General features: G+C 34.0%; 1 protein-coding gene across 1 annotated transcript in view; it reads left to right on the top strand.

Moving 5' to 3' along the window:
* Positions 1–23,898, top strand: part of LOC139482926 (uncharacterized) — an 82,493-nt gene that overhangs the window by 33,708 nt on the left and 24,887 nt on the right. The window contains exons 8-26 of the mRNA XM_071266953.1: positions 609–909; positions 2,330–2,453; positions 2,850–3,071; positions 3,929–4,138; positions 6,177–6,454; positions 8,999–9,152; positions 11,759–11,977; positions 12,762–12,915; positions 13,604–13,860; positions 15,312–15,338; positions 15,557–15,754; positions 16,703–16,838; positions 18,505–18,530; positions 18,724–18,865; positions 20,097–20,332; positions 21,225–21,389; positions 22,025–22,214; positions 22,862–23,107; positions 23,319–23,536. Of these exons, the coding sequence (XP_071123054.1) occupies positions 609–909; positions 2,330–2,453; positions 2,850–3,071; positions 3,929–4,138; positions 6,177–6,454; positions 8,999–9,152; positions 11,759–11,977; positions 12,762–12,915; positions 13,604–13,860; positions 15,312–15,338; positions 15,557–15,754; positions 16,703–16,838; positions 18,505–18,530; positions 18,724–18,865; positions 20,097–20,332; positions 21,225–21,389; positions 22,025–22,214; positions 22,862–23,107; positions 23,319–23,536 (3,503 nt within the window). The remainder of the gene's footprint in view (positions 1–608; positions 910–2,329; positions 2,454–2,849; positions 3,072–3,928; positions 4,139–6,176; positions 6,455–8,998; positions 9,153–11,758; positions 11,978–12,761; positions 12,916–13,603; positions 13,861–15,311; positions 15,339–15,556; positions 15,755–16,702; positions 16,839–18,504; positions 18,531–18,723; positions 18,866–20,096; positions 20,333–21,224; positions 21,390–22,024; positions 22,215–22,861; positions 23,108–23,318; positions 23,537–23,898) is intronic.

Genomic DNA, 23,898 nt, shown 5'->3' with positions numbered 1-23,898 from the left:
TTCACTGTTTATTGGACAATTTTAAGGTCTTGTGTGTTTTTTTCGGTCCTCGCAGTTTGTCCCAATGGTAAATTCTATCTCGTCTATTCACACATTCCATACTTTGTTATAAATCTAAGCACTGTTTATTATTTCCGACATAACTTTTATAATTTAAATACTTTTTTAGTATGTTATAAATAAAATTGAAAACTAAAGTCAGTAAGGTGGTCATGAATTTAAGGATTAATGCGTCTGTAAAATTTATGTTACTTTTATAAACACCTAATTCAAAGTCTTAAAAACTTTTTTTAATTCAACTTTAAAAAAAAGGGGCAAAAGAAACCAGAGGGACGTTCAAACTCATAAATTAAAAATAAAGTGACAAAGCCATGGCTAAAAAAGAAAAAGACAAACAGACGAACAATAGTTAACAAAACACAACATAGAAAACTAAACACTGTTCAAGACGAACCCCACCAAAAACTAGAGAGGATTGCTGGTGCTACTCACATATATTTTAGACAAATATAGCGATTTAGCAGTTGTGAAGTTGTAACATCAATCAAGTTTTGCAGAAACTAAGTGTAAAGCACGGTAGAAAATTTATATTCAGCCTTTTATTTTAGGTATTGTTGACTTCCAAGTAGCTTATGAAGTTCACGATCCTACATTAAAGGATTTCCAGATATTTACATCCCTCCCTGCTAATCAGTTGGATGACGAGTTTGTTAGTCTAGCAGTAGATTGGGGAGACGGGGATAGGTTAAATGTAACAGTACAAGCTTTTGATATCCTTAGAGAATCTAATATTGAATCTTTGGTGGTGTACAGAGATGTCAGTCCGCCAATTATAGAAAATATATGGTTGACCAAAGGCGACAGAGTCAATATAAGTGTTCATAGTGTTGAGGATTTTACTGAAATGACGTAAGTATAACAATTAATAAACTGAGATGATCATAAAAGTATCCAATAAAGAACAACTGTATTGCTTCTAAATACTGCATGAGAAGTTCAGGTAGATTAATTCTGTACCAACATTTTATATTGTAAAATAGCGGTTATCAGTTGTTCTAGTTGCTTAAATCTGCAAAGTTTTAGACAAATTGATAGTTGAAGTATCAGAAAAGGGTATTTAAATATAGACAAATAAGTGATTCATTGCAGTCATAACGCTGTTTTAACAAATACTTAATAGTTGGTTCTGTTTTAATCAATTTTCAACTTGGCTATTTCAGTTAAGTGATTTTTTTGGTAAACGTTTCGTTTTATTTCTAAAGCATATTAATTATTGCAAAACGTATCTTCGCGTATTTTATTTAAAAATTCTATCAAACAAATTTGTTTCATTTTTTAAGTTGCACAACAAGTATATAAAAAATAGCATGGTGATGCATACTTTTTATTTTCATTTGTGAAAAAAGAATGGTAGAATCTACATTGCTGCAAGGTATAAGACAATTATATGCAAGGACATATGTTAATCAACGATCTACCTTAACTAAAGAGTTTAAAACACTTAAAATAATTCTGTCAAATACACAAAAAGAATAGCACAATGTATGGTTGTTTCTATTAAAACTACCTATGTGCTTGAGTAAAATTGAGAAAGGAAATGGTGAATATGTCAAAGCGACAACCACCCGACCATAGAGCAAACAACAGCCGAAGGCAACCAATGGGTCTTCAATGTAGCGAGAATTCCCGCACCCGTAGGTGTCCTTCAGCTGGCCCCTAAAATATGCATAATAGTACAGTGATAATGGACGTCATACTAAACTCCGAATTATACACAAGAAACTAAAATTTAAAATCATACAAGACTAACAAAGGCCAGAGGCTCCTGACTTGGGACATTTCTAGTAACATTCTTACTAGAAATTTCCTCGGAGACCGGTATTTTTGTTATACTACTTTTTAAGATTGTGTTATTTGCAAAAGGCTGTTAATTCTATTACCTTCCGTTCTTTGAAAGAGAACTTTCAATTGCTTCAATTATAAGAAAATTTGTAAATAAAACACGATTCAATCCGATAACATTTTTGTTTTGTGTATTTGCTATATTTTGTGATAAAGTAAGATTAGCTGACTCACTACAGTAAGTCTTTAATAATTTTGGCTAGTCTGGTCATGAAAGACAATTGTATTTCATCTTTGGTCTGACATGCATGGACTCATTGCGGTATGTTCGGTTCTAACAAAAATCCAGGTCTGAATTTAACATAAGTATGATGTTTTTATTTTGTATTGTAAAACTGTTTTAAAAATCTGCTTCATTTCCTTGCGTATCTTTACTCTATCAAACAATATTTTTTGTTTTAGTTGATATAATAGATTGTATTTACAGGATAGAGTGGGAAGCCTATGATGATCATAGTGGATTAGATACTGTTTACTGGAAACTCTATGATAGCTATGGCACTTTTGTAGAGCACGGCCATGAAGATCTCCCAGCACAAGGCCAAACTGATGTAAATGTGATAAACAAATAATTTTATAACCTCATAGTATATTTTCTTAAATATTTGTATACGTTCTTTATTTACAAAGAAGGATTTATGTATTTAAAAGATGTTATTTTGTAATCTGTTTTTGTACCCTCATATTTTAGAGCGTCTACTATTATTAAAACATTGGATGATTGTTTTGCAATAACAATCAAAAAGAGGAAGTATTTTTCAAAATGTTATATATTAAGAATAAAGTTGACTTTTTGCCTCAAAAACTTTAATGAGTACAAGTATCAGAAAAAACGAAGGCGGGTATCAATATTTTGGAATTTATCTTTATTGATGTATAAAGTTCATTTCATTAAAAATGTTATGTCAAGATTTGGAGATTATAGAGTGTTGTTATCTTACTTTTAGAACCTAACAGAATGTCAAACAAAATATTTAGCCGAGCCTAGAGGACCTAATTGTTACTGTACACCATTTATGGGATGTTTTCATCGTCACTTCCAAGTGAAACCACAAATCAAAGATAATGGTTTGAAAGCCGGTCTTGACAGAGGAAATCATGACTCAGATTACTATATTGAAATTGCAGTGAAAAATAAAGCTCTTGTGCAAACAATCTTAACAAAAAAGGTGGGTTTGGTCACATTGTAATATAATGTGAATGTATCTACAAATGAACAGACTGTGAGTTAAGAAAAAAATTACTTAACAAGAAAGAAATACGTTATTACTAAACTTATTTCTTGGTAGGCTTGTTCATAATGAATAAGTGTAATCTGCAAACGTCTTTAAACTCAGTATTTGTACTTCGCTTCGAACGGTAAACTGGAGGTGTAAATTTTAGGCTAAACTGTTATTGTTATTATTGCATGACGAACTACATATTCCTCTGTCTGTGAGCAAGTGCACAGCCGAATTCATAGAAATAAGGTAAAGATGGAGGCAATAACAAGATGATTAGATTAACAAATGATTAAAGTATAGAGAAATACACATTATCATGTGCCATTTTGAACTTTTAATGAATTAGAAATTAAGCGAATCATTAAGTTTTGCTCAGCAATTTCCATTCCATATCGATGTCCGCATATTTATTTAAGTATATAATTGGCTTCTCTATCTGTAATAAATAGTAATACAGTCGAACTATCACATGAACCTGTATATAGTTGAAATAAAACCAGTCACACATAATAAAAGAAAGTTACTTCCAATAGTCATGGTAATAGTCACTAGCTCTTCTATAAAGCGGTTTTATTGCATAATACTAGAAACTTAGCTAAACACGTTTATAAAAATAAACAAATAACATGTCACTTTCCAGTTAATAAAATGACTTTAAACTCCAGACCTAGCTTTAAAAATTGAAGAATGTTATCGTAAAATAAAATCTAGCATGAAATGTTCAGGTTCAGTAGCTTTTGTTTAAAAATATAATTATTCTCTTTTAAATATCGATGCAATGTAATGTGTACTGTCCCTTTCAGATAACTGTTGATATTAGTCCACCACATACAGGTGTGGTCCATGATGGATTACCAGGAAACCCAGAAATAGACTACCAACAAGGAATGGACCTTAATGCTTACTGGGACCAGTTCTTTGACAGAGAGAGTGGGGTGTTTTTCTACCAGTATTCAGTTGATACAAGCTGTGCTGATAAAAGTGCATTCAGTATTGATTTAAATAATACAAATGTAGGTGGACTCTAGTAGAAGGAGGGAAAATAAATCAATTACACAAATGTCTTCCTCGACCATGGAAAATAGATGTGAAAACCACGAAATCAGTTATATTTCCTGAAACTTGATTATATTTATTAAAACAAGAAAAACGTTAAGACGATCAGTAGATTGTTGTTGGATAATTTCGAATGTTATATTATACTTCTTATTATTATTCTTATTATAATATTTCTTATACCTATACCAAACCTATTGCAACTTAGATTTTCAATTACAAACACGTTTTGCAGGATCTCGATATTGACGACATCAAGTCTAAACCTCCTGATTGCACTTGTGCTAGTTCCCAATTCACATATAATCCTGCTGGCCACGTTATTACCGGTGACCGCAACATTGTTAATAACACTTCTCTACGAAATGTGTTATCGAAAGGTCCGAAATATCGTGCGCCTAAATCCATCAATTGGAAATACAACTTTAAAATTTTGATGGATTCTGTCGAGGATTATGCGAGGAAATGGGCTAAGCGCGAGAAGGAAGACGTAGACACTCTTTCCGAATAGATTAAGGCAGTGAGGTCGTTGATACAAATCAGAATGAACAAACTGAATGGGTCTATCAATGCCCATGCTACGTCAATCTTTAAAGACCCAAATGTTGCAAAGCACCTATCCTACATCCATTACAAATATGTTGATGTCCCCGCAGATAAAGCCCAAAACAACATCGTTTTTGTGTGTAAAACTCATTACATTAACTGCTTGATAAACGAATTAGGTATTGACAATTCACTTGGAAACTCTAACATATACCCTCACGACACCTACCAAAGAGGAAATCCTGGATAATCATAGGTCTGTTCTATGTTCCTTTGGAACTTCAACCAAAGATGAAGAACTGGATCTTCCATCACTGTATTGGATACCTAAAGTACATAAGTGTCCTTACAAACAACGGTATATTGCTGGTCCTTCCAAGTGCTCCACGAAACCTCCTTCTAAATTATTAACATCTATTTTATCAGCAATCAAAGACGGGCTTCAAAGTTATTGTGAAACTGCCTATTCTAGAGGTGGCGTGAATCAGATGTGGATACTTAAAAATTCCAAAGATCTTTTACACAAGTATTCCACATTCCAAACTAAAAGACAAATTGAAAGATTTGGTATTGCTTTGCTTCATAAAAAAGAATGGCCAACGCAGATACAAGTATCTTGTCTTAGGAAGGGATAAATCCTACTTTGTAAAGGATCACTCTGATTCAAACACAAAATTCTCTGAAACTGATATTATCAAGATGCTTGATTTCTTGATTGACAACATATTTGTTACGTTCGGAGGACGTGTTTTTTCAACAGACTGTCGGCATTCCAATGGGAACAAACTGTGCCACTCTACTTGCAGACTTGTTTCTTTATTATTATGAGGCTGACTTCATTCAGGAACTTCTTAGGAAGAAAGATAAGAAGTTAGCAATATCATTTAACTCTACTTTCCGCTATATAGATGATGTTCTTTCACTAAATAATTCAAAATTTGGTGACTATGTAGAAGGCATCTATCCCATCGAACTAGAGATAAAGGATACTACAGATACAGTTAAGTCGGCCTCATATCTTGACTTACATCTAGAAATTGACAATGATAGTCGGTTGAAAACAAAACTTTACGACAAAAGAGATGATTTCAGCTTTCCAATTGTGAACTTTCCATTTCTAAGTAGCAACATTCCAGCAGCACCTGCATACGGGGTATATATCTCCCAATTGATACGATATTCCCGTGCTTGCATTTCCTATCATGATTTTCTTGATAGAGGGTTGCTGCTCACAAGGAAGCTATCAAACCAAGTTTGTTTTAGATTTATGAGTTTGACGGTCCCTTTGATATCTTTCGTCCCTCTTTTATACTAAGCAGAAAATCCTGATTGCAATGGGTGCTTACTGTGTTTGTTTCTGTATAGACTAGCTCCTATTCACTTTATCACGGAAGCTTTTATATAAATAGGTAATAATCTAATTAAGATATAATGTAACTATTGTTTCAGATTGTGGAAACATACAACACCTTTGGTAGCCACACAGTCATTGGAGATGGAACCTATTATTTCACTGTTGTGGCCTATAACAGGGCCTTGGACCCTTCAGAACCAGTGTGTTCAGACGGTGTTACTATAGACAGTTCTGTACCAAGAGTAAAGGAGGTGGTTGTTAAAGATGCAGTGATTACTGGTGGGCTAGTCACAGATGTCAATCAGACAAGTTACTATATCCTTGGGTCAGATCGTGTACGGAGGTTGATTCAAAATCCCACTTCTGACTGTGTGTATGTATTTTACAAAGCTGTGATGGAATAATTTTATATGTCGTAAAATGTTCTTTTCTTCTGTATCAGTTATTTCTACTGCTCTGCCGTTTGTTCATGTTTTTGGTTTCGATTTGATAACCGTAGTTTGCCGCGAAGAAATCTTTTGAATCTAGATTTGATGTTAGGAACCACTATATACATCTATATAGATGACGTTCTTTCACTAAACAATTCAAAATTTGGTGACTATGTGGAACGCATCTATCCCATCGAATTGGAGATAAAGGATACTACAGATACAGTTAAGTCGGCTTCATATCTTGACTTACATCTAGAAATTGACAATGAGGGTCGGTTGAAAACAAAACTTTACGACAAAAGAGATGATTTCAGCTTTCCAATTGTGAACTTTCCATTTCTAAGTAGCAACATTCCAGCAGCACCTGCATACGGGGTATATATCTCCCAATTGATACGATATTCCCGTGCTTGCATTTCCTATCATGATTTTCTTGATAGAGGGTTACTGTTCACAAGGAAGCTATTAAACCAAGAGTTCCAAATGGTGAAGTTGAAATCATCCCTTCGTAAATTATACGGACGCCATCACGAGTTGGTTGACCGTTATGGAATAACCGTTTCACAAATGATATCGGATATGTTCCTTACGTCGTAACTACAATCCCCTTCCCTTTCATGAATGTGACCTACCGAATTATACTATTTACCGGATTTGTAATTACATAAGCAACACGACGGGTGCCACATGTGGAGCAGGATCTGCTTACCCTTCCGGAGCACCTGAGATCACCCCTAGTTTTTGGTGGGGTTCGTGTTGTTTATTCTTTAGTTTTCTATGTTGTGTCGTATGAGCTATTGTTTTTCTGTTTGTCTTTTTCATTTTTAGCCATGGCGTTGTCAGTTTGTTTTAGATTTATGAGTTTGACTGTCCCTTTGGTATCTTTCGTCCCTCTTTTAAGCTCGAACAATGCATGTTTTATTTCACATACTTAGATAAATATATAGAATTTGTAATAATGAACAAAAGAGGGACGAAAAATACCAGAAACCCATAAACCGAAAACAAACTGACAACGCCATGGCTAAAAATGAAAAAGACAAACAGACAAACAATAGTACACATGACACAACATAGAAAACTAAAGAATAAGCAACACAAACCCCACCTAGAACTAGGGGTGATCTCAGGTGCTCCGGAAGGGTAAGCAGATTCTGCTCCACATGTGGCACCCGTCGTGTTGCTCATGTTATAACAAATCCGGTAAATAGTCTAATTCGGTAGGTCACATTCATGAAAGGGGATTGTAGTTACGACGTAAGGAGCATATCCGATATCATTTGTGAAACGGCCATAACGGTCAACGAACTCGTGATGGCGTCCGTAAAATTTACGAAGGGATGATTTCAACGTCACCGTTTGGAACTCTTGGTTTAATAGTTTCCTTGTGAGCAACAACCCTCTATCAAGAAAACAATGATAGGAAATCATGCACGGAAATATCGTATCAATTGGGAGATATGTACTCCGAATGCAGGTGCTGCTGGAATTGTGCTACTTAGAAATGGGGAATTCACAATTGGGAAGCTAAAATCATCTCTTTGGTCGTAAAGTTTTGTTTTTAACCGACCCTCATTGTCAATTTCGAGATGTAAGTCAAGAAATGAGGCCGACTTAACTGTATATGTTGTATTCTTTATCTCTAGTTCGATGGGATAGCTATTATGTTCGATTTGATTCAGGCAATATCAAACTTAGTCGATTTTAATCTTTATTTTTACAATTAAGCTGACATAATGTATTTTATAGTGCTGCAGATTTTCATGAATAACCTAATTAGAAGTAAACTAGCTTTGGTGACTATATTTTTTTTCTTTGAAAAACTATACTAGTACATAACAAAAAAACACATAACATTTTAATTAAATAATATCCTCAAAATTTGAAAATTTGATTTTTAAGACTTAAGTGCCAGTCTGCATAAGAATCAGGCAGTGGTGAAAACATGACCAAAAAACCCCACTCAATTTGACATTGATTTTAGTTCATAATATGTAGTTATGCACAAAAATAACATTCATTTCTGTTTTCTGCTCTGGTAATAGAAGATACAATTTGGTTGAAATGCACTAGAAATTAACGAATAAAGGGAGATAATTCTGTAATTTGCAATCATTCTAACCAATTTTCTAACCAAGTTATTTGATATTACCAGACACACACAAACGAAAGACTAATACTTTTTAACTCAGGATGATGGTTAGTATTAAATAGCATGATTAGCTCGGTGGGTTTTTTCTTATCATGTTTTAATTTTTACCTAAATTGCCTGATTCTTACAAAGACTGGCACTTAATTCCAATACATACAACTTTCATTTAAATGCTTCAAAAAACGTGTAAAACAGTTAAATTTATGAACATGAACATGCAGATGTATCATTTCCTTTATTAAGTTGTTCAGGAGATTTATTTCTATTTTTTCTTAATTATAAAACATGCATACTTAATTGTTTTGTTAAGCAGAAAAAATATTATTTACAGGAATAAAGCTACAACATTGATAGATATTGATCTTTACCCTCTTCAGAGATTTGACAACAACAACAGCTTGATAGAAGTAGATGGCATTGTATTCTGCAGTAATACATCAAGTGCACCTAGCAATATTGGTCTGAGTTTATATAAAGCGTCTCTGGTATGTAGTCAAGTTTTCTAGTAGAATAGGTATAACTTTGACGACAGCCTCTCTTGTATGTAGTCAAGTGATCGAGTAGTATTGGTCTAAGTTTATCTAAAGCTTCTCTTGTATGTATTCAAGTGTTCTAGTAGTATAGGTCTGAGTTTATTTAAAGGTTTTCTGGTATGTATTCAAGTGATCTAGTAGTATAGTTCTAAGTTTGTCTAAAGCTTCTCTGGTATGGATTCAAGTGCACCTAGCAATATTGGTCCAAGTTTATCTAAAGCTTCTCTTGTATGTATTCAAGTGATCTAGTAGAATATGTATAAGTTTGATGAAAGCCTCTCTTGTATGTATTATAATTAGTTATCAAAGGTACCAGGATTATAATTTAGTATGCCAGACGCGCATTTCGACTACATTAGACTCATCAGTGACGATCATATCAAAATATTTATAAAGCCAAACAAGTACAAAGTTGAAGAGCATTGAGGATCCAAAATTCCTAAAAGTTGTGCCAAATACGGCTATAGGTTGCACTTTGTAAATACAGCTGTTTCTCAAAACACGCCTCCTTTGGGGAGAACTTGAATTTTCATAGAAAATTAATTTTGTTTACATACTGGTTCCCAGTTATGCTCTCTGTGTTCCATCTCACAGAGACTTAACTTGGGAATGTTACCAGTAAATTTACATATTTTGCATATTGTTTACATTGCAATCTGTGGTAACCTTTCATTCGAGGTAGGGGTAGTTAAGAAAAGTAGTGTTAGTTTAAACTCTGAAAAGTTCAGTGCATATAAACGTTGAAAATATGCCGCATAGCCCTATATTTTGACCTTTGAAAAAAATTGTGGTGCATATGAACTTTCAATTCTAGGATAAGATTTTTTTCAAAACTTCATAGTAAAAGTGGAACAGTTTTAGCCGTAAAAGGAGCTCCTATGGGAAATTGCATTGTCAATATTTACAATAAATAAAATAATTGTGTGGTTCAAAGTATGACGGGATACATAAGTACAGAGTCACGTCAAAAGTATATCACAAAAAACAGACTTAACAGAAAAAGTAGAAGTAATAGATAAAATACTTTTGTCGTTCAAAGTATGATGGTATACATAAACACAGAGTCACGTCAAATGAATATATCAAAACACTGACTTAACAGTAACAGTAATATTAATAAAAACAAATAAAAGAATACTATAACACGTTATTGAGATGATAACCAACGTCAGTACGCAAAATCTATACTTCAAGACCATCTTGTATTATTTGTGAAGTTGATACGGAATATTTATCAACAAGTTCTTGGTACCTTCCGATGAACTTATTTAGAAAAAAGACGAGACGTTCTTTGACATATTACCCCTGGTTCATCAACTTTCTGCTCAGACACTGGTGACGTTTTACAAAGTCTGAGTAGGAACTGCAAGCTCTACTATATAAGCAAGTGTTCCTACAACTATTGGTCTAAGTTTGTCTAAAGCTTCTTTGGTATGTAATCAAGTGTGCCTACAACTATTGGTCTAAGCTTGTCTAAAGCGACTCTGGTATGTAATCAAGCGCTTCTTCAACTTTTGGTCTAAGTTTGTCTAAAGCTTCTCTGGTATGTAATCAAGTGTTCCTATACTTATTGGTCTTAATATGTCGCAAGCTTCTCTGGTTTTATATAAATTATTTTTACAACTAGTTGTATACGTTTTTATGTCCCACTTACGATAGTAGAGGGGCTTTATGTTTTCTGGACTGTGCCTCCGTTCGTCCGTTCGTTCGTTTGTACGTCTGTGCGTCCGTTCGCTTCAGGTTATAGTTTTTGAAGAAGTTGAAGTCCAATCAACTTGAAACTTAGTACACATGTTCCCCATGATATGATCTGTCTAATTTTAATGCCAAATTATAGTTTTGACCCCAATTTTAATGCCAAATTATAGTTTTGACCCCAATTTTATGGTCCACTGAACATAGAAAATGATAGTGCGAAGTTCAGGTTAAAGTTTTTGGTCAAGGTAGTTTTTGATGAAGTTAAAATAACATCAACTTGAAACTTAGTACACATGTTCCCCATGATATGATCTTTCTAATTATACTTCCAAATTAAAGTTTCGATCCCAATGTCCACTGAACATAGAAAATGATAGTGCGAGTAGGGCATCCGTGTACTATGGACACATTCTTGTTCTAAAGCTATTATGGTATGTCAACAAGTGTATACAGCAGTAATGACAACACAAAACGTAAGACTGTTTTAATCAACAGAAAGAATGAAAATCAGCTGGAATTTGCCTGACTTGATACAGGCATATTCCGTTGAACAAAGTCTTAAACCGGTCTAGCTTAACCACTTGTATCGGAGTTCTGCATAGTGTTGTTATATGGAAAACTTTGGAGAACAATCCAGACAGACAAAAACTTCTAAAATGAATAATAAAATTGTTTATCCCTTTTTGTTTAGATGAGGACCATGTAAATCCGTTTACCTTTCTGAGTAATATGTTTATGTGATTAACCTTTAGCTGCTTCGTTTTTATAATCACAACTAAAGATCGTAATCGTTCTTTCCTTTCCCGGCAATATTGTGTATGTGATGTGATTATTGTATATATGATACTTCTGTATTATAGCTAGAGATGTCATGGAAGCCTTTAGATATACCAGCCAAAATATTTGATTATGAAGTTGGTTTCTCCTCGACAGCAGGAAGTGCAGCACCTGATATTATGGCGTTTGAGTCGACTAAACAACATGCTCATGTCAGGATAACTCATGCAAACATACCTGATGCCACTGAAATTTACATCATTTTAAAAACTATCAGTAAATCTAATGTAGAAGGACTGACAGTGAGACTTTGTTATATTTCATAATTATTGTTAAAGTAGATATAATACATAGTTGTTAACTTCTTAACGAACATCATTTGATGGACTACGCCAGTCATTTTGTTCGTCCAAAAGACGTGTATGATATTATTCTATTCTTTGAAAAAAATGCTTTGATATTAAGTGGCCAGCTTGATAATACTGAGTTGAAGGATTTAAGTATTTTCTAGTTGTGCCATGCATCCACTTCCTGTAGATAGTTTGACATGTCAATCAAGTCTACACAGTAACACAGGTCCAAATCAGGTATTGGACATTTTTAATTGAAAGAGCTCGTATATTTAACCAAACAGTGACATAGTGACGCAGGTCAAATACGGGATTGGTCATTGTGAATTTAGAGAAGCTGTATATTGAACTTGAAGCAGGAGACAAAAATAATTGACAGTGATGGTTATAATTGAATGAAAAAAAATACAGAAAATATAAATATAAAAATATCTGTATGTACTCTATACTAGACTTAGAACTAAAATATACATAACTACATGTAATACAAACAACACAAACGCAATACATGTACACGCAATTTAAAGTTCAAACTGACATTAACTGGTTTTCAAACGCATTTCCAAGTCTTTCAAATAATTTCTTTTAGTTTTGTTTTTGACTGTATCATGAATATGATTTCACAGTTTATTTAACTTCATGTCTATTATTTTAATGTCTGTTTATGTATAAATATTTCCCATTTGATGCTGGGCAAACAACAATCACTATTTGTTCGTGTTAAATATGTTTTCAGACATTGGGACCATGTTTCATGGATACAACCTCACCAGATTTTACTGGTTCTATAACTGTATCCCTGTCTGGAGAATATCTGGTAGCCTCCTGGGCATTAAATGCCTTCTCAGATAGTGAAGAATTGTTTGATATGGATTACCAGTTTGCTATAGGTAAATAGTAAATTAACAAATCATATTTATTATTTTTTTTTCTTCAATTATATGCCAGTTGACGATAAATTGTTATCAAAGGTACCAGAATTATAATTAAATACGCCAGACGCGCTTTTCGTCTACATAATTAAGATTCACCAGTGACGCTCATAGTTATAAAGCAAAACAAGTACAAAGTTGAAGAGCATTGACACATGATTGAGGACCCACAATTCCAAACAGTTGTGCCACATACGGCTAAGGTAATCTACTCCTGGGATATGAAAATCCTTAGTTTTTCGAAAAATGCAAAAGTTTTGTAAACAGAAAATTTATAAAAATGACCATATAATTGATATTCATGTCAACACCGAAGTGCTGACTACTGGGCTGGTGATACCCTCGGGGACGAAACGTCCACCAGCAGTGGCATCGACCCAGTGGTTTAATTAATTATCAAAGGTACAAGGTTTATAATTTCATACGCCAGACGCTGTTTCGTCTACATAAGACTCATCAGTAACGCTGAGATTAAGATAATTATCAAGCCAAACAAGTACAAAGTTGAAGAGCATTGACGACCAAATATTCGTAATTCAGCTTTAATTAACAATATCATTTAAATTCCTAAAATTAGAATAGACACATTGACAATGCTTTTCTTAAGGTTGTTTGGGATAAACAATGTTGTCAATTCCTTCTCTAGGTCAGACACCATATGGAACAGAGATACAAAACTTTAAACCTGTAGAGGGTAGTACAACCTGTGTGTTGTCCACATCCCCAACTTGTACAGCTGTTAATATAACAAATCTTGAATGGAATATTCATGGACATCATACATACTATATATCCATTAAAGTGACCAATTCAGCTGGACTGGTCAATATTCAGACATCTACTCCGTACATTCATAATGTCCAGTTACCTGCAGAGGGAGTTGTTCTTGATATTGACACTGAGGTATATAAAAATCTATATTTGAAAGCTCAAATATTGAATATGAACAATAAAATTGAGAATGGAAATGGTGAATAAGTCATAGAGTTCAAAACCCGAACAAAGAGCAGATATCAACCGAAGGCCGCCAACGGATCTTCAGCGGAGCAAGACAATCCTTCACCCGGAGTTGAATCTCAGCTTGCCTCTAAATCAAAATGCGTACAAGTTCAGTTAAAATCTAATCAAAGCTGTTTTCAAATTCAAATTATTGCCACTGATGAAGAAATGGTCATGTTTAAAATTGGTGATTTGTATTTTTGATTGAAAATTGGCACTTTTAATATGCTGTAACTAACGACAAAATGGTAGTCATATTGAATATTGACGAATTGTTTTGACGATTTTTTAATTTGCTTTTCAGAAGTAGTTGTCTTTAGAAGATTGGAAAATAGGCATAGCATGTGCCAGGTCAATCTTTAAAAGGCACATAAATGTACCATTGAAAATACAGAAATTTCAATACGACACCAATTCCTTGTTTAGTTTACTTTAGTTTCAAAAACAGGAATCAGGTAAATGTTATTTCACTAAATAATTCAAAATTTGGTGACTATGTGGAACGCATATATCCAATCGAGCTAAAGATAAAGGATACTACAGATACAGTTAAGTCGGCCTCATATCTTGACTTACATCTAGAAATTGACAATGAGGGTCGGTTGAAAACAAAACTTTATGACAAAAGAGATGATTTCCGCTTTCCAATTGTGAACTTTCCATTTCTAAGTATTAACATTCCAGCAGCACCTGCATACGGGGTATATATCTCCCAATTGATACGATATTCCTGTGCTTGCATTTCCTATAATGATTTTCTTGATAGAGGGTTGCTGCTCACAAGGAAGCTATTAAACCAAGAGTTCCAAATGGTGAAGTTGAAATCATCCCTTCGTAAATTTGACGGACACTATCACGAGTTGGTTGACCGTTATGGAATAACCGTTTCACAAATGATATCGGATATGTTCCTTATGTCGTAACTACAATCCCCTTCCCTTTCATGAATGTGACCTACCGAATTAGAATATATACCGGATTTGATATCGCATAAGCAATACGACAGGTGCCACATGTGGAGCAGGATCTGCTAATCCTTCCGGAGCACCTGAGATCACCCCTAGTTTTTTGGTGGGGTTCGTGTTGTTTATTCTTTAGTTTTCTATGTTGTGTCGTATGTGCTGTTGTTTGTTTGACTTTTTCATTTTTAGCCATGGCGTTGTCAGTTTGTTTTAGATTTATGAGTTTGACTGTCCCTTTTGTATCTTTCGTCCCTCTGTTATGACGTATTTACACAATTTGATTTAGAATGTCTGTTTATGTGAAAAAAATGAGCGGTACTCATTGTTATTATTAGATAATGTAATACATTCATTTATTAATTTCTTGTTTGTTTTTTTATACATATTTTGCAGTCTTTCTCAACAGACATTCCTTTAAAGGTATGTATACAATCTAACCTTACGTTATATATTGGAATTATCTAAAATAATTATAAATGGACTTATTGGTGTTTTTCAATAATAAAATAAGAAAATTAAACAGTAACAATGAACAAAAGATTAATCTGTTCTATAGTTTATGAGGAGAAAGCTTCTTTTAAACCTTGTTTTAGACAGATTATCTGTTCATCACTGTCGTTAATACCTTTTCTATTTAGGACATAGAAGATACAGACTTTCAGAAAATTACAAGTAGTATGACTGCCCGCTGGGCCGGATTTGCACATCCTCATTTGGATGTAACCTACAGTATAAGTATTGGTACTACCATGGGAGGAAGTGATGTTGTGTCCTTGAAGGATGTGGGTACCAGTCTAGCCTACCAGGAAACAGGACTTTCTCTGACACCTTATCAGGTAAAATTATGTATTAGTCAGGATAAGTATTGGTACTACCGTGGAAGGAAATGATGTTTTGTCTCTGAAGGATGTGGGTACCAGTTTAGCCCACCAGGAAACAGGACTGTCTCTGACACCCTGTCAGGTAATATTATGTTTAAGTCAGTATAAATATTGGTACTACCGTGGGAGGAAGTGATGATGTATCTCTGAAGGATGTGGGTACCATTCTAGCTCACCAGGAAACATGACTGTCTCTGACACCTTATCAGGTAATATTATGTTTAAGTCGGTCGGTATAAGTATTGGTACTACAATGGGAGGAAGAAAGTGATGTTGTATCTCTGAAGGATGTGGGTACCAGTCTAGCTCATCAGGAAACAGGACGATCTCTGACACCTTATCAGGTAATATTATGTTTTAGTCAGTATAAGTTTTGGTACTCCCATGGGAGGAAGTTATGATGTATCTCTGAAGGATGTGGGTACCATTCTAGCTCACCAGGAAACAGGACTGTCTCTGACACCTTATCAGGTAATATTATGTTTTAGTCAGTATAAGTTTTTGTACTACAATGGGAGGGAGTATTGTTGTATCTCTGAAGGATGTGGGTACCAGTCTAGCTCACAAGGAAACAGGACTTTCTCTGACACCTTACTTGTAGTCAGCTAAACAAGGCTTCGAAATGACAAATGCAAAACTATTCATAACGTGAAAAAAACCAAGCACTAAATTACAGAATTATTTTTTCAAAGTGATTCTAATGTATGTTATTTTTTTGACTTACAGTGTCAACATACAGTGTCAAAGTTAAACATATTCAGGAAAAGAACGTGATAATGTGATATGAAAAAACCCTGTTGTGTACTATGCCAAAACTATGAGATAGATATTTTACAAGGTAACAGCGGTAGTTCATCTTATTTGAGGTATATTCTTATCATGTTTGTTTCTGTATTTTTGTAGACATATTACTTCACTGTAACAGCTATAAGTTCTGCAGGAAACACAAATGTATCTTCTGATGGTGTTACCATGGTAACAGAAGGCGATATCCTGTCAGGAGTTGTTATCAGTGATGGAGTTCCCTGTAATATGACTGGTGAGTATTTTTCTTGATTAGTGATACTTAAAGATAAACAAGACTCTTTGACTTTGAGGAATGCACACGAAAAGAGTTTACATAACTATAATGACTATAAACCAATCTCGAGTTGTATTTATGAATGATTTACACCGGTTGACCCTATGATATGTAATCGGCATAAATGATGTCGTTGAGAAAATAGACCTTACAGTGACCTATTAACATGCACATTGTGACATGTGACGTGAACAAGAAAGTGCACGAATTAAAAGTTGTTTTAGGTTCAGGGTTTAGGTATACGTATACATGAGATTTCTATGAGTAATAAAACAAAACATCAATGATACAGCAGTCAATGCTGTTTTCAACAACGTCTAAGTTCTTTACTCCTGCATTTTCCACTCTATGAAATGTATTTTGTACAGGCATTGTCGAGTTTTCCTGTCAGATACATCATACTTCAAAAGTGTTCGTTCTTAAAATTCATTTGGTTGATTTTAAAAAAGGTCAAGTGGTCAAAATCTTGGATTATTTTGTTGTGGTTGACTGGTATATATATATATATTGCGAAAGCAAATTTACAGATCTAACATTGTTGGGTTGATGTTTAGACGAGTTGTATATACATTAGGTACACAGCCATGTATCACCATCATTGATGGCGATCCGATGGATACATCTGTTGTAGGGTTGTCACTGACTCAGACGTACTTATGAATATAATTATTTTCTGTGACTGTATCTTACATAAATTTGTAGGATCCTTTACTATAGATAATTTAGCTGATCTGTAACAATAACATCTTCATGCCTTATATATCATGTACTGTAGTACGCCGCTAGATTAAAACTGACGTGGAAAGGTAACACATGCCCACCGAAAGCTCTTTTTTTGAGAGCCCAGGTGGTCGTGTGGTCTAGCGGGACGGCTGCAGTGCAGGCGATTTGGTGTCACGATATCACAGTAGCATGGGTTCGAATCCCGGCGAGGGAAGAACCAAAAATTTGCGAAAGCAAATTTACAGATCTAACATTGTTGGGTTGATGTTTAGACGAGTTGTATATACATTATGTACACAGCCATGTATCACCATCATTGATGGCGATCCGATGGATACATCTGTTGTAGGTTTGTCACTGACTCAGACGTACTTATGAATATAATTATTTTCTGTGACTGTATCTTACATTAATTTGTAGGATCCTTTACTATAGATAATTTAGCTGATCTGTAACAATAACATCTTCATGCCTTATATATCATGTACTGTAGTACGCCGCTAGATTAAAACTGACGTGGAAAGGTAACACATGCCCACCGAAAGCTCTTTTTTTGAGAGCCCAGGTGGTCGTGTGGTCTAGCGGGACGGCTGCAGTATAGGCGATTTGGTGTCACGATATCACAGTAGCATGGGTTCGAATCCCGGCGAGGGAAGAACCAAAAATTTGCGAAAGCAAATTTACAGATCTAACATTGTTGGGTTGATGTTTAGACGAGTTATATATATATATATATATATATATATATATATATATATATAGGGTAAAAATTATTTGTTCGAAAAAAAGCTTGGAAAAAATATTCAAAGAAAAATATACGATGATAATTCAACTTTTATTTTATTTTGTCATTGTTTTTTCTTTAATCTTCAGTAGTTAACATGTCTGTTGTCTTTTGTAGATCTAATTGTCGACCATCATGAAGAGGTATGTCATTTAGTTAACATTAACGATCAATTAGTGGAAGCTATGATATTTAGTAATTTCATTCCTATATAAGTAAATTTATTAAAAGACACAAATTTAATTGTTCAATTGCATTCTTTTGTGCTAAGACATCCCTACCCTTATAACTTATAGTTTAGTAGTTCTTTTTTTTATGGTATTATGCGTTTAACAGGATAACAGAATAAACTGTGAAAATGAACCAGATGTCCAGTTGTCACTGAATTCACTGAAGGCCTACTGGTCAGTACCAGACAATATAAAACCCTACACAACAGATGCCTTTATTGCTGTGGAACAAAGATCACCGGTTGGAAGTAGGTTCATTTATAGTTGATAACCGTATAACTGATTTACAAAAGTTTTCTCTCATCAGTACTAGTTGTGAAATCCAAATTGGAATAATTTAAACTTAGTTTGCCGGTAATTTTTGTTGTTAGTCAGAACTAACGTGTTCATTAGATTATTATTGCCAATAAATACTATGCTATTGAAGATCCATGAACTAAATGGACCTTTTCAATTTCTAATTAATAAGAAGTTAATCTGTAAAGTAAGAGAAATAGTTGATATTTACAATGAATCAAAAATCAAATTTATACTTCCAGAGTATGTTCATTTGTGTGTATATGTCTTTTGATGGCGTTAAGACATTTCAATTGATATTTTATAGTGTGTCCTTCTATTTTGGGAGTTTACACAATTGTTTTATGTAAGGGTGAATGTTGGTACCTATTAAAACGTTTAAACCCACTGCATTTGTTTGCACCTGTCCGAAGTCAGTAACCTGGCTGATAGATGTTTGTTGTTTGTTGTTTTTATGCTTCACCTACGATAGTAGAAGGACATTATGTTGTCTGGTCTGTGCGTCCGGCCGTCTCTTTGTCCGTCCGTTCGTCCCGCTTCAGGTTACAGTTTTTGGTCAAGGTAGTCTTTGATGAAGTTGAAGTCCAATCAATTTGAAACTTAGTACACATGTTCCCTATGATACTATCTTTCTAATTTGTATGCCAAATTAGATTTTACCCCCAATTACATGGTTCACTGAACATAGAAAATGATGGTGCAAGTTTCCGGTTAAAGGTTTTGGTCCAGACAGTTTTGGATGAATTTGAAGTCCAATCAAGTTGAAACATAGTATACATATTCCCTATAAGATCTTTTTGACCCTTATTTCATGGTCCATTAAACATAGAAAATGATAGTGCAATTTGGGCATCCGTGTACTATGGATAACATTCTTGTTATATACATTAGACTGTTGGTTTTTCCGTATGAATGGTTTTACACTAGTCATATTTTTGGGGCCCTTATTAGCTAGCTGTTCGGGGTGAGCTAATACCCTGTGTTAAAGACTGTTCTTTGTCCTATAATGGTTGATCTTTTACAAATTGTGTCTTAGATGGAGAATTGTCTCATACCACATCTTTTCATATATATGTGAAAAATAAGGCAACACCATATCACTTTCTTGTCATATGGAAAAAACCTTTGGAAAAAAAAATGTATACCATTATTTCAATATTTACCAAGGCTCATCTATTTCAGACATATGGACAATTTTTCGTGATTATATACATGTATCAACAGTTTTTGACATCAGCATAGACGATTTGGTACTGAGTCCAGGTATGAAGTATCGTTTATCTCTGAAACTATGTGCCAGGACATTCTGTTTCTCTCCAGTCAGTACAGATGGTGTCATGGTGATGGCTAATCCTCCAGTCACAGGGGACATAATTGTGGAACATCAAAACACCACAGTAACTGGTGGAGCGGAGAAGGTTGGTATACAGAAAAAAAAAAATTTCTATGATTTTGAAACTGAAGAAAGTTAATCAAGTACTTTATTTGGCTGTAGATTTTGTTTAACTAAAATTTTATGCAGATTAAATATTTACCCTTCCTGAGCTGAATATATTTCTTAATCCTGTGGAAGAAAATATGATTGTATGAAAGACTCACTTTCTGACCCAGCATTATATTTTCTGACTTTGGACTAGTTCATGTAGCTTTTACCTCTGCTTATAACAAAAAGGTACATTGTTTAACTATGGTCAAAAACGCATTCATTCAGGAATTTCAAAAACTAATTTCGGACATTTAAAGCTAAACGATGAAAATATTTGCAGTTGTTGGTAAGCAAAAAGGTAACACATTCAGATTGGCATTTATTTTTTAAGTAGTTTGTTCTTACATTGTAAGCAACATAACGATTATAAATACTTCTTTTTTTTATGTGTTCATATAATGTTCATTATTGGCATATTTTTTCCGGTTATTTACACTTTTAAGAGTTGATAAAAAGTAAAATCACAAAAATACTGAACTCAGAGGAAAATCAATTCGGAAAGTCCATAATCACATGGCAAAATCAAATAACAAAACGCATCAAAAACGAATGGACAAGAACTGTCATATTCCTGACTTGGTACAGGCATTTTCAAATGTAGAAAATGGTGGATATAAACATATATCAAGTCTTGAAAGTTTAGTAACAGGCTATAAAATTGAAGATGAAGCTTATTTTGGTAAGAACTATCTCTTAATTTATCTTTAATTTTCTTTTCTTCTGCGTGTTACATATGTACTCTACGTTAAGTTAATCAACGAATTTTTTTGGTTTAAAAAAGTTTAATATTTTCCCTGAAAAAAATAACATTATTTTTACTTCAGTTGATAGTATCGTTTGATAAGTTTTATGATCCTGATATTGAGGACACAACAGAGAAATATAGCGCCATCTGGAAATATGAGTATGCAGTAACAGACAACTCTGTAAAAGGGAAGACATATACCACATGGACTAACTTAAACACATTTACAACAAATGGAAATAGGGTAAGACAATATACCAGCATTGTCCTGATTGTTAAGTCCATACAAGATAACTACATGTATGGAAAAGTCCATATTACAAATAGTTTATCAAAAGTAATGCCGGAAATAAACACTTCAGAGTAAAAAATTACTTTAAATAACAAGTATTTATTTTTTTTAATAATTTTTACCCTAGTAAGTTACCCTGCAGAAAAACTCATCCGAGATACAAGGCTTATAATGTGTTGCACCAGACTTTCAGCATAGCATAAATAAAACAAAAAATATAAAATTAATTCGGCTTAGGCGCCATATTCTTCCGGATAGAAAAAGCATTTTTTCAAATAACTTAACATAAGTAATATTTTAAAACAGTAAATTTACGGAAAATGAACATAGCACCTCTTCATATTTAAATTTAACTGGTATTTTATGTCAACAAAGTGATGACTCTGGGCTGTTGCTACCCTTTGTTACGAAATGTCCGTTTTCGGGCGTCAAACCCAGTCTCAGTATACAAATTATCTTAGTCCCATCTTTATATTTATTTCAGGTTTGAAATGAATAGGAAAAATCCAAATAAGTAGAAGATGTTTGCTTATTGTAAAATAGTCTACATCAATAAAAATGACTGGAAAACAACTTTTGAATTTCAGATTAATTTTGAAATGGTATTAACAGGAGAGATGGACTTTTCTCGTTGTAAAAGGTTTTCTATCAGAGGATACGACCAAGTTAGACTGCACTCCATTGTATCCACAGAAATCAAAGATTGCAAAGCATTTAATCCAGTCCTTATCAACCCCAATATTGTGTTAGATGCTGTAGGAGCTGCCAGTGCAACAGGTCAGTTTATCTTTATTACTTTAATTGTAAAAAATATCTTGGCGTATTTCAAATCAGTGTATTTTGATACTTTATTTCACTAATTCTACTGCTTTTAAATACATATGCTTGTATACAAATGTTATGTTTTCTAATAGAAATATTTTGATACTGTTTACACTCACCAAAACATTCCTTGCATGTTCTTGAAAATAAACATTTACTATAAAAAAAAATCGTTGGATAGTTTATTGTCCACCTTATTTTTGAAGACCCTGTAGTTGGCAGTTCTTTTTTTTTTTTTTTTATCAAAATATCATTTATGATGATCTTGTCGGGTAATGATATTTTGATTGAATGTAGGACCATTTCAAAAACAAATTAGGAAATGAAATATGTTGTTTATACAAAAAAGGATAAATATACCACAGGGATATTTAAACGATTAGGTCGAAAACAAACTGCAGTTTTCTGGTGAAAACTACAAACAAACTGCAGTGCTCTGGTGAAAACTACAAACAAAAATGAGCAAAACACAACACAGAAAAAATAAAGTCTGAACAACATGAAGGTGGTGATGCAACGTTCTCTTGACACAAAGAATCAAGAAATAACTTTGTATGAGCTGGTTTATTGTTAACATACCATCTGTCTTATTTAATTTTTAGAGGGAATAGGCATGCCAATTTATCTGGAAGAGAATGATAGATGGAAGCCAGCAGACGAGGAGTATACACCATACAAAAATCTTATCTCAGCCGTGTGGCCCACATTGCGTCACGGAAAGAACACCAATTACAAATACGCCATCATAGATGCCAGGAATGTGGATGTTACAACGTACTACAAAAAAGTTGGTCAGCTGAACTTGGTAGATCCATGTATACCTGATGCTATCAGATGTGGGGAAACTCGTAAGTGGTGCCTCTATTTGTACCATGTTTTAACTAGAACAAAGTTATAGGAGATACTTCTAAATTTTCGGTCTTTGGGTAAGACTCTCTGATATATTTGTTTTATTTTTATAAATTCAAACCGGTTCGAAAATCAATGAATGAAGTAGATTCATGAATATTATGAATTTAACTGCACAGTTTGTTAATATCACCACTTATTTCAATATAGATAGAGAATTTATGAATGAGGAGTTTACACACAATGAACTGGTCCATGGTACAAGATACACAGTTTGTATATTCGCTCCTCCGACTGCTATTGTGAATGAAGACTGGATACTACAACTACCAGCTGTCAGTGCATGTAGTGATGGAATCATCGTAGATCTAACTTCTCCTACTGCTGGAAGGTTGTGGATTGGTCATAATATTGATACCATCTATCAGGTATGTAGTAACTCCTCCTAATGCTGGAAGGTTGTGGATTGGTCATAATATAAATACCATCTATCAGGTATGTAGTAACTCCTCCTACTGCTGGAAGGTTGTGGATTGGTCATAATATAAATACAATCTACCAGGTATGTAGTAACTCACCCTACCGCTGGAAGGTTGTGGATTGGTCATAATATTACTACCATCTATCAGGTATGTAGTAACTCCTCCTACTGCTGGAAGGTTGTGGATCGGTCATAATATTAATACCATCTATCAGGTATGTAGTAACTCCTCCTACCGCTGGAAGGTTGTGGATTGGTCATAATATAAATACAATCTACCAGGTATGTAGTAACTCCCCCTACCGCTGG

Source organism: Mytilus edulis, chromosome 7 (genome assembly GCF_963676685.1).
Source record: "Mytilus edulis chromosome 7, xbMytEdul2.2, whole genome shotgun sequence".
In the NCBI taxonomy this organism is placed as follows: domain Eukaryota; kingdom Metazoa; phylum Mollusca; class Bivalvia; order Mytilida; family Mytilidae; genus Mytilus; species Mytilus edulis.
This window is presented reverse-complemented; position numbering and strand designations above follow the sequence as displayed.